The sequence below is a fragment of the Muntiacus reevesi genome, chromosome 2, assembly GCF_963930625.1.
Source record: "Muntiacus reevesi chromosome 2, mMunRee1.1, whole genome shotgun sequence".
NCBI lineage: Eukaryota > Metazoa > Chordata > Mammalia > Artiodactyla > Cervidae > Muntiacus > Muntiacus reevesi.
This window is the reverse complement of record NC_089250.1, coordinates 39,759,210-39,773,295: the sequence shown is the minus strand read 5'-3', so window position 1 is coordinate 39,773,295 and position 14,086 is coordinate 39,759,210. Positions and strand designations below refer to the sequence as shown.

General features: G+C 53.0%; 1 protein-coding gene across 2 annotated transcripts; it reads right to left on the bottom strand.

Moving 5' to 3' along the window:
* Positions 1 to 4,096: 4,096 nt before the first annotated feature.
* Positions 4,097 to 13,631, bottom strand: PAX1 (paired box 1). Of its 2 annotated transcripts, none has more exons than XM_065921338.1 (5): positions 13,358 to 13,631; positions 12,305 to 12,934; positions 10,573 to 10,715; positions 9,810 to 10,039; positions 4,097 to 4,753 (listed from the first exon to the last, which is right to left on the bottom strand). In XM_065921338.1, the coding sequence occupies exons 1-5, from the start codon at positions 13,629 to 13,631 to the stop codon at positions 4,513 to 4,515; spliced, it is 1,518 nt and encodes a 505-aa protein (XP_065777410.1). In that variant the 3' UTR covers positions 4,097 to 4,512. The 2 variants fall into 2 exon arrangements, with proteins under 2 accessions (XP_065777410.1, XP_065777409.1); XM_065921337.1 differs by having other exon boundaries at positions 4,536 to 4,767; positions 9,817 to 10,039.
* Positions 13,632 to 14,086: the final 455 nt, after the last annotated feature.

The following is a 14,086-nucleotide window of genomic DNA, read 5'->3' as shown; positions in this document are numbered from 1 at the left end:
ACGAGGATCACAGAATGCTCTCCTAGAGAAGAGCTCTTTAGAGTGAAACAGGGGTTTCAACTGGTTTCAACTCCAAAGAAGAGACTAGACTAAATTGAATATAATTGTTCCAAGTGTTTATAATTCCCAAGTTGGATTGTTACTAAATGTGTGGTTTTCCTTTTATTGCCTTGGAAAAAGAAGACAGTGCGATTCCTCCTTGCTCTGTCCTTTTTAAAAAAAAAATCCAAAAACAGAAGAATTTTTTTAAGTTGAGATCCAACAGTTTGGCTAGAAATATCTCAGCCACAGTGAATGAAGCTCTAGTTCAAACAGCAAGGTCAAGGTGAAGACCAAATACCATTTTGTGCATAATCCCTGCCCATTAAAAGAGGAGAATCAAATGTTTCTCATTACACAGCCTGCCTGGATGCACAGTCCTTTCGGCTGAGTTCCTCGGGCATTTTCTGGCAAGGTTCTAAATTCATATTAAACAAGCCTCACATGGAGCAGGTAGAGTTTCTTTTGAAAAAAGAAAAAAAACCTCAACCAATGTAATTCTAGCTAGAAAAACTGATGCCAGAAAATCTATAGTGGGCTTTAACCCAGACCACCACTCCATTAAATAAATCTCACCCTCCTTAACAGGAGTCAAGAAACAAGCAAACAGGGAAACACAGTTGTCAGTAAGTGGGGTCCACCCAGCAAGAGATTAATGCCACACAGATTTCAATTACTTGGGAAGAAGTAAAAAGAATGCTCGGGCCAGTGTCGGATGTTTACATTTTATTGCTATCCAGTATTTCTTCAAACAAGGGTCTTCCCCACCCCTTTGCCTCCATCTCTCTTTTCCGACCCAGAGAGACACTCTCCTTTAGAAGGAAAGGAAAAGTGCATTCTTCAACCCCTGGTAAGTTTGAGCATCCTTCGGTGACCCGCAGGACAAACCAGAATGTGTTTAGGAAGGACAAAGCTCTGTGTCTCCTGCCCTTCTGTTGACTTTTCTTCCTCCTTGCCCCAAAGCAGCCACCTTTCCCAAGGGAAGTTCTCACCATCCATTCTAAGCCCATCCTCCAATCAAGAATGCCACAAAATTCCATCTTTATTCATTTAAAGCATGGAGCTAGCCCTTTTTACAAATACTCTGTTTCTAATAAAACCCTGTTGATATGCATCCTTTCACAAGAATCAAGTGGATATGCTGGAGCTGGTGGTGTGCAGAGATCAGACCTGCAGAACCCACCCATGTGCACCCAGCACAGCACTAGATGAACCCAGAAAGTTCACACACAGAAACAGGGTTCTGTGGTCTGCATTTTTTTTCCTGGAAGGAATCATTTAAAAACAAAACAAAACTGTAGCAACGTTCACCTTTAAGGACAGATGAGGACTGGAAGAAGCTTTCCCTTTTCATTTCAATGTTTCTGTGCTGCTACACTTTTCTAACAATGTATATATATATATATATATATATATATATATGTGTGTATATATATATATATATATATATAACTTCCATTCTTTCGACAAATCAAAGGGTGACTTGAGTGACTGCATATCTTTTTTGTTTATTTTGGGGTACGTCTCTTCATTTAAAAATTTTTATTCTTAAATTAAAAAATAATAAAAGGCAGGTGCTAGTGCAAATTGCCTCTGAGGAGTGATTCCTTCTCAAATTATTTGATCTGACACAGTACTCTGTAATCTTACCATGAGTCCCCAGTATCTCCACAGAGCTGTGTGCACAGAGAACAAAAAAAAAAAAAAAAATCCAATCCTTAATGGGCTCTTTTGAAAATATTTCAATTCTGGATCCTTCCATCATTCATAAAAACGAATCTCCTGCCCTTTGTTAACAACGAAAAAAATAATCATCTCCAAACAGGTGAAGCAACACCAGGGCCGGGCTTCCAGTGATGTCACGACCTGGGAGGGTACATTTCACACTCAGGACAACGAGGCTTGGCGAGGGTACAGGCCCCCTCCCCACCCGGTGGAGTAGAGGCTTCACCTAAGCCCGCTGGGATTTCCCAGGACCCACAGCCTCCAGGAAGGAGATCGGATGGATGTTACAGAGCACGCTGGCCCTGTGCCTGGATGCTGCACCGCCCCCCTCCCCCCCATGAATGTGCCCTGAGAGCCGGGGACCCTGGAAGACCCCCCTCCAGCCACACCACAGGAGGAGCCACAGGGGACAGACGTGGAAAGTGCCACCCTTTGCACAGGGCATCCTCCAGCTGGGCTGCATTTTCCAGCTCTTCTCATCCATGACCCCATTCAACCCAAACACAGAGTGAGAAGATTCTTCTCATCCATGACCCCATTCAACCCAAACACAGAGTGAGAAGGTTCTTCTCATCCATGATCCCAGTCAACCCAAACACAGAGAGAGAAGTGGCAGAGGGAAAAAGATGACAGCAATGAGAGATGGATTCTTCTCATTTCTTCAAAAAAGCTGAGGTGCCTTCTTCCTTGCCCGAGGTAGCCAGTCCTCTGGGCAACAAGGAGGGGTATGTGAGATGCTTGGATGACTGAGCACATAAGCTCATCTAAATGCTTTATTCCTGTTACCATTATGAGCAGCCTCTCTGCAGAAAATGCTGGCACGGAAGACTGAAGACCCCAGACTCCAAGTTCGGACCCCAATCTTGGTTCTCTGATGAGGTGATGTCACCCAGTTTCCTTGTCCAGACCTTGTGATCCATAGCTTGCAGCATGTGATCCAGAGAAATAAACTAGGTCCCTAATCCTTGATACTCCTATCTATAAAATGGAACTTTTTTTAATAGGCAAGAAACTTTGAAGAACTGGAATAAAAGCCTCTATATGAAAACAGGAAGATATTCTTTTCATTAATTTTGATGAATACCTCCAGCAGGTACTATTGAAGTAAGATGCATTGAAAATAATTTCCCCACTAGTTCCCTCCAAACAGACAGCTTCTCTTACAAGTAAAATCTTCAATTCAAAAATCTCTGCTATCAGTTTTAGAGAACCAAACACAGGGAGGAAAAATAAAATAAGTAGCAGAGACGTCTCTGCACTAAGAACCCCCTGGATTGCTTAATAGTCTCTTATAATTTTCTTTAGCTTTAGAACCTTTTTAAAAGTGTTCTGAAAAAATCCTTACTGCCTTCTGCCCATTTTTTCCCTCTAAGAATTAACTTCATTTTAGGATGGTTCCTGCATTCTGCCTTGCTACTTTGAATTTTCAGGGACCATCCCTGAAAATGGTCATCTCCTCTTTGTTTCACTTCTACCTCAATCTGGGTGGCAAGTGCTAAGGAGTAAACCAATAAAAACAATTTCCTCTTAATAGTGTTGACGCTGGAAACCCAGGGGCTAAGTCGGTGAGACATATCTACACAATACTCCAGGCTGGACACAGACTGGCTTGCCCTTACAAAGCAGACTTTTAGATGCCTTCCTTTATTCAAAGGTAGCCATGGTTAACAGGTGATGTCAGACTCTCACCAGTGACATTTTTCTGACCACAAAGATTGCAGTTTTATGTCCAGGGTCCTGCCTCCAGAGTGTCTGAAGTTGGAAGCAGTGAACAGAGCTTGTGTTCTGCTCCAGAGGACACTTTCTGGGTTTTTTCAACCCATTCCTTTGCAAACCAGAAGTCAGATTGCACCTTTGTACCCAGAAGCAGTTTGTGGTTTAAATTAACAAATGGACTGACTCCTGAATACAAAAAAAAAAAACAAAAACAGTGCAGACATGTCTACCATATGCTGGACTCCCTCCTATTGGGTGTGGAGGAGTGGGAGCGGACACTTCCAAGGTAGGAATGGTTTTCTAACCACAGAAAACACCAGTGGCCGCAGGTGCCCCCCTGCCCTCAACCTTATTTGGGGTGACATCACGTCAGAGCAAGCAAGGAGAAACCCAGTCCTTAGGCACTGAGAAATCCAGACAAGAATACTTCCAGATAATGTCCTTGGGGGAGGGAGGAGAAGGGACAGTTCACCAAAGGTTTGTTTGGGTTCATTGTGATAAAATGTAAAATAAACGCTGCAGCTTCTCCAATTCCCAGGTTCGAGCCTCCGCCTCGAGTAGGCATGGGGGCCCCTGAGAGGTGGGGGCTAAAGACCAGAGGGCCTGTCCTGCTCTCTTGTCGAGAGGGGGGTTCGGGGAGGGGGGGAAGGGGGGTTCTTAGCAAGGTGGTAGGGCTGGAGGAAGCAAGGCCAATGAAGAGAGGCGGAGTAGTGACTAAAGGCCCAGGAGAGGAGGTAGCGGATGGAGCCGGATGGGGACCACGTAGACGGGGAAGACGCAGCGGGGAAAGGAGGCTAGAGAGAGAGGAACGTAAAGAGGCCGAAAGTGAGGGAAGAAAGGAGGGTCGCTAGGAAGGAGATAGAAAAGGGAGGAAGAAAGGAGGCGTGGGAGAGCCAGCACGAGGGGGAGGGAGGCAGGGGCGGTGCCGATCGGCCCGGGACGAAGTCGGAAAAGACGCTGGAGGCCGCCAGGCGAGGGAGGCCGCGTCGGACCAAAGGTCGAGACGAGGATGTAACAGTCCGAAGCCAAAGTTCAGAGAAGCCGAAAACCCCGAAGGATGGAGGACGCGCGGCCTCCGGGCGCGGGGCAGGGCGATGCCAGGCTGATGGGCACCTCGGCTGCGGCGAATCCTCGGGTGCGCGCTCCGCCGCTGCCTCCGGGCTCGGGCTCGGGCTCGGCTCGCGGAGGCGCGGCCCTAGGAGGTCGAGGCCGGGATGGGTAGTCCGTGTAAGCTCCCAAGGCCGTCTGGTGCCTTGCCGCCGGGGCTGGGCGGCTTCCGGTCGGCCACTGCGGGAGGAAGCACAGGGCGTGGGGTCACTGTCGGGCGCTGCGCGGAGCAGCAGACCCGCGGACCGCGATGCTCAGTTACGCGATGGGCAGCGCGGGGTCCCAGGAGGAAGGAGCGGCGCGCGCTCCACAGCCGGGCACTGCAAGGAGGCAACGAGACTAGGCACCCCCTGTGCCCTCGACGCCCACCCGCGGGAGCCCCTCGCCTGCCCAGCCCGGGCCGCGGTTCTCGGCTCCGGGCACTCCGGCAGATGCTCCATAACTCAGACCCTCCCCCACCCCTCCGCGAAATGGCCTGGTCCCCACGCTGCTCAGGAAAGTGGGCCGGGGCGCAAGGAAGCGCTGCAGAGCGAGGCGGCCCGGGGCGGGGCGGCTCTCGGATCCCGGACGTCGCGGGTAGGGAGCGGGGAGTTCAGATGTTCGGACGCCGCCTCCCGGCACCCCGACCCCCACCCCCACTCCACCCCACCCCACCCCAGACCCCAGCCGGCCAGGTCACTATCCTCCAAACAGTGCAGAGCTCGCGATAGGCCGGGGGAATCGAGTCGGGGCGGGTCACCAAAACGCCCCTCGAGGAAGTCCCGGGCGGCCTGGACCGACGTGGGCGGTGGTTGCGCCTGAGGCGGGCGGCAGACCTCGCTCTGCGCTCGCAGCCCGGGCACCCAGCTGCGCTCGCCACGGTAGGCACACCGAGTACTGGGGCGTGGGACCTTCGGAGTCAGTGACTGTGATCTTGCCGGATCAGGCGGCATTTTGCTTGTTGCACTGTTGCTTAGGGTTTTGAGAAGGGGCCCAAGTTTTGCTACTGGAAGCCAAAAGAGTGACGCCACTATTGTGCAACCACAGTTTTTTCCCTTTCCCGACGTTCGGCCGCTCGGCTTCTCCTGCACAAGGAGGCACAGGATTGTTTACACCTAAAGACGCCTATTTTCTTTTCCACTCCCCCACACCCGTGCCTTCCTTTAAAGGGGGGATCTGGGGGCGGCTCAGTTTGGGGCGAAGGGGAGCTCCCCATTGTTTACGCCCGCAGCAGCCCTCGCCCGGCGGCAGGCGCACCGCGACTTGAGCGCGCGGAGCCGGGCCCATACTTCTGCGCCAGGGGCGCGAGCGCGCGCGCGCACCACTGCGCGCAGAGGAGGCGAAAGGACCTGAAGGCCTTTCCAGGACAGAACCCTTGCTCGCCCCTGCCTCTCAGCTCTCTTTCCTAAACACAGTTGCGGCCGCTCAGCCGACTGAGTTTTCACATTTTTTCATTCCACCCAATACTCAAACTTGGAGGTGAGGGCCTGTTTAGAAAACATCTCCGGAGTAGGAGGTTTCTCAGCCAAGGGCCGGTTGCCTGAGAGACAAGCGAAAAAAAATGAACTCGTGAAAAACAAACACCCGGGAGGCCAGAGACAGACTGCACTCTACTCTACAGGGGTCGATCCTCCTGCGGTGTTTTTAGCTCTTCCTCAACCAGTCCTTCCCCACAAGACCTCTCCTCCCTTCCGTCCCCACCTCCTGGACCCCGGGCGCTACGAGCGGGTGCAGCGTGCTGGCTTCGCTTGGGCCGGCGTTAGGCGCGCTGCAAGCTCATTTAATCATAATGGGCTGGATGAGGACAAGCTTTTTAAAAAATATTGGAACTTTGATTCCAGGGCTACCGGGACCCTGGGGCGGGGCGGGAAGGAGGAGATGTCAAGGGGATTCTGGAAAAGGGTCTCCCAGGTCTGCTGCATCAAAGGAGACGCAGGTTGGCGGCGGTGGCAGGCTCTCAGACTGACGCCTGCGCCCTAATATTCCTGGCAAAGTTCGCTTTAAGGATCCTTCAAGAACTAATCCGGAGCAGAGATGAGTGGAACAAGCCTCGAATTGTCTCTAACAAATACAAAAGACACATTTTCTTTGAGCCAATGCAATATCTTACAAACGCTATTTCCAAATCTTTAGTCTTTACAAAAAGTGGCTGGGAAGGACCTCAGAGCCGGGAAACTTTGAGTTTCTGCAAACCTGGTAAATACCATTTGTCTGGTGGGGTCTGTCACCTGTCTGGAAGGGGAAGGAGACGGTCTTGTCTGGATAACCGTGGAGATTACTACACAGAATGTCATCGCCCATCCACATGTAGATGAAGTGGAACTTTGCTATGCTCACAGCCCTCAAAAATTAACGTTCCCTTTCATCCATGGGAAATGTTAACCACACGTTCTTAACTAAACAATAGGGAACCTAGACCCCCAACCCTTTACCAAGATAAAGTTAATCAATTGCAATCCATAATTTAACATCTGAGTAATCTTATCTTAGCATAATAGTTAATGTTCACCTGCACCTGATTTGAAGGACATACTGAAATATATGTATATAAAATATAATATATATTATTACATGTATATTGTTCATGTGTGGACTAGATGATCAAATGTATTTGTTTTTTACTGAGCATTCATAACACTAAATGACTTTCAGCTAAGAAAAAACTGCTTTCTTACTGAAGAAGTTCAATAAATGTTATTCCTGCTGTTCTTATGAACTGAACAATGAATGGTAGTAAACTGTTTTCTGGGATAGATTTCTTTGAAGATAATTTTGTAAGCAACGATTTGAAAATTAAAGGCAGTGATTTGCATTACTTTGTAATTTTTCAAAGACCACTTGGAGGATGGGGGGCAATTTTTCAAGTCCGTTTTTTTCTGCCAATGAGAAGAGTAAAACTCCATAACCCAAGTCGGTATGTAATTCTCATTATATGTTCCTGTTCAAACACAAACACTTGTATGCCAGCTGAAGAAATCATTCTTAATGATGGACCTGATTTATTCGATGACCCTTTACTTGGATCTCTAAAGAACTGTCAGGATCAGGAAATTGTTATTAATTTAATAATGAATGTAGCTGATTATTGCTGCAGATTTGGGAAATGGCTGGGATGCTCCATGATAGGAGGTAAAAATAATGGCTACAGGGACAGGAATGCCAGGGTCAGTCAATGGCTCTGGTTTTTTTTGTTGTTGTTGTTTGTTTTTGTTTTTCTGGCTGCTCCAGGTGGGATCTTTCATGTTTCAATTCCCCAACCAGGTACTGAACCCATGCCTCCTGCAGTGGAATGGAAGCCTGGCGTCTTAACCACTCGACTGCCAGGCAAGTCCCAGCTCTGTATTTCTGAAAGGAAGGTATCTTCTAAAAAAAAAATCAGCCATCAATGAGTTCCCCCTTCCACTTCTAATTAACCGGATTTTATCAGCGTCCCCTCTGAATTATTACCTACATTTCATAACTTGTTTCTAATGTAGTGCTTGACATGTGCTGCGACAGAACGGCTCTGTTAGAAAAGGACCTCATCGTTCTGAAGTTAGTGAATCCTTTTTCTAAGTCTTCCTGCTCCTTGGGGTCACCCCAGGGGAGATCATTTAAATTTTTGGCTACACTTTCCTAAATCAAATGAACTTACTTAAATGTTTAGTCTCATTAATGTAATTTGATAAGTTCCATTTTGATTTCTAATTCAGCAGAGAACCTCCGGTGTCAAGAAAATAGTGGACTGGAGTCCAAGGACAAGGCTCTGAGCAAAACATTCCCCTGAGACCCTTTATCTGTCCTTAAAGGGAAAGCTTGGAGGAGCTCTGAGTCTGGACTTTTAAAATTCCCTTTACTTGAATTTTCCTGTAAATGAACAGGTGGAATTTACATTATTTAAATTAAATTTGAAGCTTAATGGAGTTCTAATTCTCGATATCTGTAAATTGATATCCCAGAATTTTTGTGCTCCAAGAAAGGTGAAAATAATTTTTTTAAACTTTTGTTCCTCTGCGTGACTGTTAACAGTGACATCTAGTCCCTGCCCCCTCTCTTTCATGGATCGTGCTATTATGTCTCAATGAAACTATGAAACTACTTGGAAATAAAACTTTTTGCCTGGGTGTCACCAGAGAGGAAGACATGCCTGTCCTCTACCTATGGATGCCACCTGTCCCCACTTCTGCCTGGGTGAGTATGAGGCAGGTCAGCTGCTAAAGGTCTCTTCAGTCATCTGGAACATCCCTGTGGCCCATGCTGCCCCAGGTTTGTCTTCAGCCTCCTTTATAGGGAGGCTGGCACCCCCCCCCCCTCCCCGGGATGACTCCTTCCTTTCTCTAGAGGAGCTGAAGTTGCAAATTCCTGGTGCCCAGAAATTTGGAAGCAGCAGGTTCAAAATTGGCAAATCCTGTCATTCTTTTCACGGTGAGGAAAATGCAGACTCAAGAGCAGGTGAGTTTTTCCCAAGTTGTAGGAAAAACTAGAACCCAAAGATCAGTTTAAGAAGAGGCCCCTCACACTGTTGACTGTCAAATACCTCAAATCTCTTAGTTGGCTTATCAGAGAGCAGATTTATAGAGGAGGGGGAGGGCGAGATGACAGCGGCAAGAGGTGGAAACCCCCAGCCACATTTCCTGCAGAAAGATGGATCCCAAAACCACCACACAGAGTTCAGAGTCTAGCTTGTCTAGCCTTAGAGACATAATTGAAATGCTGTCTCCTTTCCCAAAGGATGTGTTTAAGGAGAGACCAAGGCCTGCTTGGGGGAAAAAAATTAAAAAAAAAAAAAAAAAAAAAAGCTCGGACCTGGAGGAAAAGACGGGCAGGACATAGAAGAGGCCCAAGGCAGGTCCAACCCACCTCCAGGGCTCCGATGCCACCGGCAGGTCCTCCGCAGAAAGCACAGCCCTGCAGGTCACAGGAAGGTGCCCCTCGAGGGTGCCTTCTAGACCTTTCTAGGGACAGAAATGACACCCAGAGAGGGGGGCCTTTTTTTCTCCATACAGGTTGGGGAGACAGTCCTAGCGCCTCTCCCAACCGCCTCCTGCCTTTCTAGGGACACAGTTTACACCTGCTAAAACTTATCTACTCTGAGAAATTAACAGGATGAAAGCATAAACCGGGCGAAGAATCTAGGCCGGTACCCACTCCAACCTCTCGCTGTCGGTCTCGCTGTCTGTCTCCCCCCTTTTCTCCCAGGGACCCTTGCTAACGCTCCGACATTCATTTGAAAGCCCTCCTGCCCGCCGCCCGCCGGGCCGCACCCCTCACCTTCTCTGCTGGGATGCTTGAAGGTCACGGCTGCCGCGAGCTCCCCGCCGTGCACGGTGACGCTGGCGCCGGGGGGCGCCAGCGGGGGACCCTGCGCCGGCGGCCACGGCGGGCCGGGGGCGAGGTAGCCGCCGGCCGGCGAGCTGTACACGCCGTGCTGGTTGGAGGCCGGGTAGGCGCAAGCCGGGAGGAAGCCGCCCACCGCGGAGAGGCCGGAGGCCGACTGCGAGGAGAGAGCGCGACAGCCTGTCACCAGCAGGCGAGCCCTCCGGCTTCCCCAGCACAGGCAGTTACGGGGGCTCGGGGCGGGGGGTCCTCATTCCCCCTGCTGTCCCAGCCATGATTCCCACGCGAAGCCTGGCCTCTAACTGTCCTGGCAAGAACTCCGACAAAGTGATGCCCACTCCAGCTCTTTAAAAGTGCTCATAAAAGGTGAAGGGGTCAAGGTAGTCACCATCCGGAATTTAGAGAAAGGGAGTCAGTCCTCGATCTTTTGTGTTAACTCGTCCCAGCTTTTTTAGCAAAAAATATCTTGGCCAAAATGCAAGTCAATCCCCTTGAAAGCCAGCGCGCCTAGGAAAGAGAGAAATATGCCCGCAGATGCCGGGCCAGGCAGCCAGACCCTGACCGTCTCCCCAGCTCGCTTCCCCCAACCCCGGGATGGGGGGGGGGGAGCTCTCTTCTCTTTCTCTCTAACCAGCCCCCAACTCTTCCGCTCCCCTGAGGCAGGATGGCTCCTTCCCCGCGCTCGGTTACCTGCGTGTATTTAATGTCCGTGTCTAAAGCAGGTTTCTCGAGCCCGTTCACAGAGGGGCTGGCGGGGAAGGCCGCGCGGTTCACTCCCGCCCAGTCTTCCATCTTCGGGGAATAGGCGGCGCCTTCGCTCCCCGCCAGGGCCCCTGCGGGGACACAGGACGGATTAGAAGGGCATGTGGGCAGCCCTCCTCCCGGACGGGCGCACCCGGGCCTTCAAGTGCCCACCTGGGATCCAAGGGCGAGTCCAAGGCTCCTCTGAACCCCCAAGGGGCAGATGCTCTGAGGCCTCAGCTTTCGCTTTTGCTCCCAGTGGCGCAGAAGGAGGGCGGATGGGCCTGCTCCTCCCTCCCCACCAGCCCTCAACCCGCTTCAGGCGAAACAAGGGATCTCTGGCAGGGAGACAGCTGGTAGCCAGAGCTGGCGACCTTGGCCCAGGCCGCCTTTCCGCTGTCCAGAGCTGGTGCCCCAAAAGGTCCAAGTTCAAACCCACAGAAGGCTCAAGAAAATTACACGGGGTTTCTCAACATCACAAAAAGCGTCTGGAAGGCTAGAAGCTGTTTCTGTGCAGAACTCCCTGAAGAGTTGTCCCGAAATAAATGTGTGTGTCACGAGTGTGTCACACACTCCCAGGTGTCCCGAAATAAATGTCAACTCAGCCACCCAAGAGCGTCGGGGCACAGGTCTGCTCCTGGCGCAGGTGTGTGCAAACGAAACCAAGAGAAAGCTCCAGAACTGAACTCAGGCCTGGCCAGGTCACCTCCCTGCCAGTTGCCCGTGGGCTGCTCCATGAAAAGCTTTGGCCTGAGTCTGAGGCCCAGGCTGGGTTTGAGCCACAAGAAGAAACAAAGCCTGTACACGGGCCTGGAGACGTGGCCCAAGGCCGCTGGAGCTAAGCCTTCAGTTTCATCCAGGACGCCCCTCCTGTCTCTCAGGCTACAGTGAATTTTGCCTCTTACCCTCCTGCTGTCTGCTCACCTAGGGACACACCATTCTGCTAGGGGCATGGGACAGTGCAAAGAGACTCAGGGTTCAGTTCTGCCCCCCGCCCCATTCTCCCCAGCCCCGCATCAAAACTGCCCCAACCCATCTCCTCTCCCGGTCTCCTTCCTCCACACCCAGACAGATTGCTGAGAGTCTCATTGCAGGCCGTGGGCAAATCCACGGGTACCTCCACCCTCAGGATGGCCACAACCTGTAGGCGCCTGTGACCCGAGATCTCAGTCTCAGGACCTGTGGGGCCTACTGGCTGTGCAAGGCTGTGGGGCCTACTGTAGACTCAAGCCACTGGGCCAGGCGGCCCTTTCACCCTTTACTCAGTCTTTGGGCCTGGGAGGGACAGAGCCCTTTGGGGAATGGTGAGGGACCCTGGAAGAAACTGAAGAAAAGGTCGCAAAATTGACTTTGTGGTTTGTTTGGCTTAGATCTGGCGATAGGGGTTTGCATACTTTTTGCAAGAATGAAAAAGCGCAATTTCAGGCCTCCGAATTTGTGGTCGGCGATTGCTCTTCCATTTGGGAAAATATTTTCCATATTTGTCATAAAAAGTTCAAGATGTCCGAGGACTCCCACAGAAGGCCCCAGGACCCTCAGCCTCCCTGGCCAGCCCGGAACCCTCCCTTGAGCCAAAACCGGTTGAAGGAGGCCCGGCGAGAGTGACCCCCTCACCCGCACTCCTGACCCCCGCTCCATTCCGCCCCTTCTAGGAAGGCTACCGAAGGCCGGCGCCACTGACCTGTTTGCTCCATAAACGTCCGGATGCCCAGGATGTTGCTGACCGAGTGAGCCGAGGGCCATGAACGGGGGATGCTGACGTGGCCGGCTGTGCCTGGGACCCCGTGGTGGCTGCCCATCTTGGCGCCCGTGGGCGACACGGGGCTGGGGTAGGGGTACTGGTAGATGTGGTTGTAGGGGAGCGATGGCTGCGGCGGCGGCTGCTTGCTCGCCTCGTAGGGCCCGGGCTGCGCCAGGCTGCCAATCTTATTGCGCAGAATACGGCTGATGGAGCTCACCGAGGGCACGTTGTACTTGTCGCAGACGCCGTCGGCCAGCAGCCGGTCACGGATCTCCCAGGCGAAGATGCCGGGGTCGCCCTGCTTGTAGTCCCGGATATGCTTGACCACGTTGGGAGTGGTGACGCGGGGTTTGCTGCCCCCGATGGCTCCGGGCAGGATGGAGCCCGTCTCGTTGTAGCGCGCCAGGATCTTGCTCACGCAGCCGTGGGACACGCGAAGCTGCCGGCTGATGTCACAGGGTCGGATGCCCAGCTGTGCCAGCTCCACGATGCGCAGGCGGATGGCGTTGGGCAGGGGCCGGCCGTTGACGAACACGCCGCCCAGCTGGTTCACCTCGCCGTAGGTCTGCTCTGCGGACGCGCCCGGCCAGAGTGAGGGGAGGGGAGAGAACACCGGCGGATGAGCCGAGGGTGGCTGCGCGGGGACAGGGGCCGCACCCGGGGCGCGTCCGACGGTGACCGACAGCTCCTCAGAATCCCAGCGAGCGGACCGCGTCGGGTCCCGGGAGTCGGCATGAGCGCAGGGGCGGCGGAGGGGGGCGCCGCGCGCTCCAGCCCTCCGCGACCTTTCGCGATCTCTGGCGCGTCTACTTGGAACATGCCCTCCCGATACTAGCCTAGCGCCCCCTCCACTCCCGGGACTGGGGGCGTGCGGAGAACGCAGCCGGTCCGGGATCCGGGACCAGGTCTCCCCGGGAAACCGCGGGCGCGAGGGAAGGGAGGCGCCGGGACACCGCCCCCCCCGCGCCCCCGCCTCGTCCGCCCGCCCCTTACCCATGGCGCGCGGGCCGGCCGGCTGCCTGGCGCCGAGGCGGCCGGGGCTGGGCCCGGCGCGGTCCGGGAGTGCTGGGGCGCCGCCGCCGCGGGAGAGGCATAGAGGGAGGGCGCGCGCGAGCCGAGAGCCGCGGCGGCCGGGCCGCGGACTGGAAGAGCGCCGTGCGCCGCCGCCGAGAGCGCCGCCGCCCGCCCCCGGGCCCGCTGCCGCCGCCGCCGCCCGCTCCCAGGACACTCTCCACGCCCGCGACCCCAGGCCTAGGGTGAACTTCATCCGATTAGGAGAAATTCGTCTGACCGGGAGGCTGCGGAGTGCGGGGATCAATTTGACGTGTCCTCCACGTCAATCTCGGCAGTCACGCCGGAGACTCGCGAGTTGGCAGCTCATTGGTTCCCGTCACTGCGCCCCGGCGCCCCCTTCCCCGCCCTGAAACTCTACCCCTCCTCCCGTCCTCCCCCCTCGGCCCTCCCTTGGAACCCATCCCCCTACACACACACACACACACAAACACACACACACACACACACACACACACACACAGTCCTAACCCCACGCCAGGCCTGGGTCCTTCCACTTGTTCCAGTTCCCTAGAAGCCCCTTACCACTAGAGTGTTGAGAATGATGGGATGGGCTAGTCATTTCAAATTGATGAGTATGTATTAGTAGTATTAGTCTAGTCATTTCAAATTGATGAGTTTAGTAGTAGCAGTACTAGTCGTGGTTTTAGT

Bases quoted from the DNA above. Each gene is read 5' to 3' on its own strand.
- PAX1 (XM_065921338.1), bottom strand. From the start codon at position 13,631: ATGAAGTTCACCCTAGGCCTGGGGTCGCGGGCGTGGAGAGTGTCCTGG. The intron at 10,716-12,304 runs GTCAGTGGCGCC...GTGTCCCCGCAG, and splicing joins GACGTTTATGGAGCAAACAG to GGGCCCTGGCGGGGAGCGAA. The intron at 4,754-9,809 runs GTGCGGCCCGGC...GCCGACCGGAAG, and splicing joins CCCAGCAGAGAAGGTGAGGG to CCGCCCAGCCCCGGCGGCAA.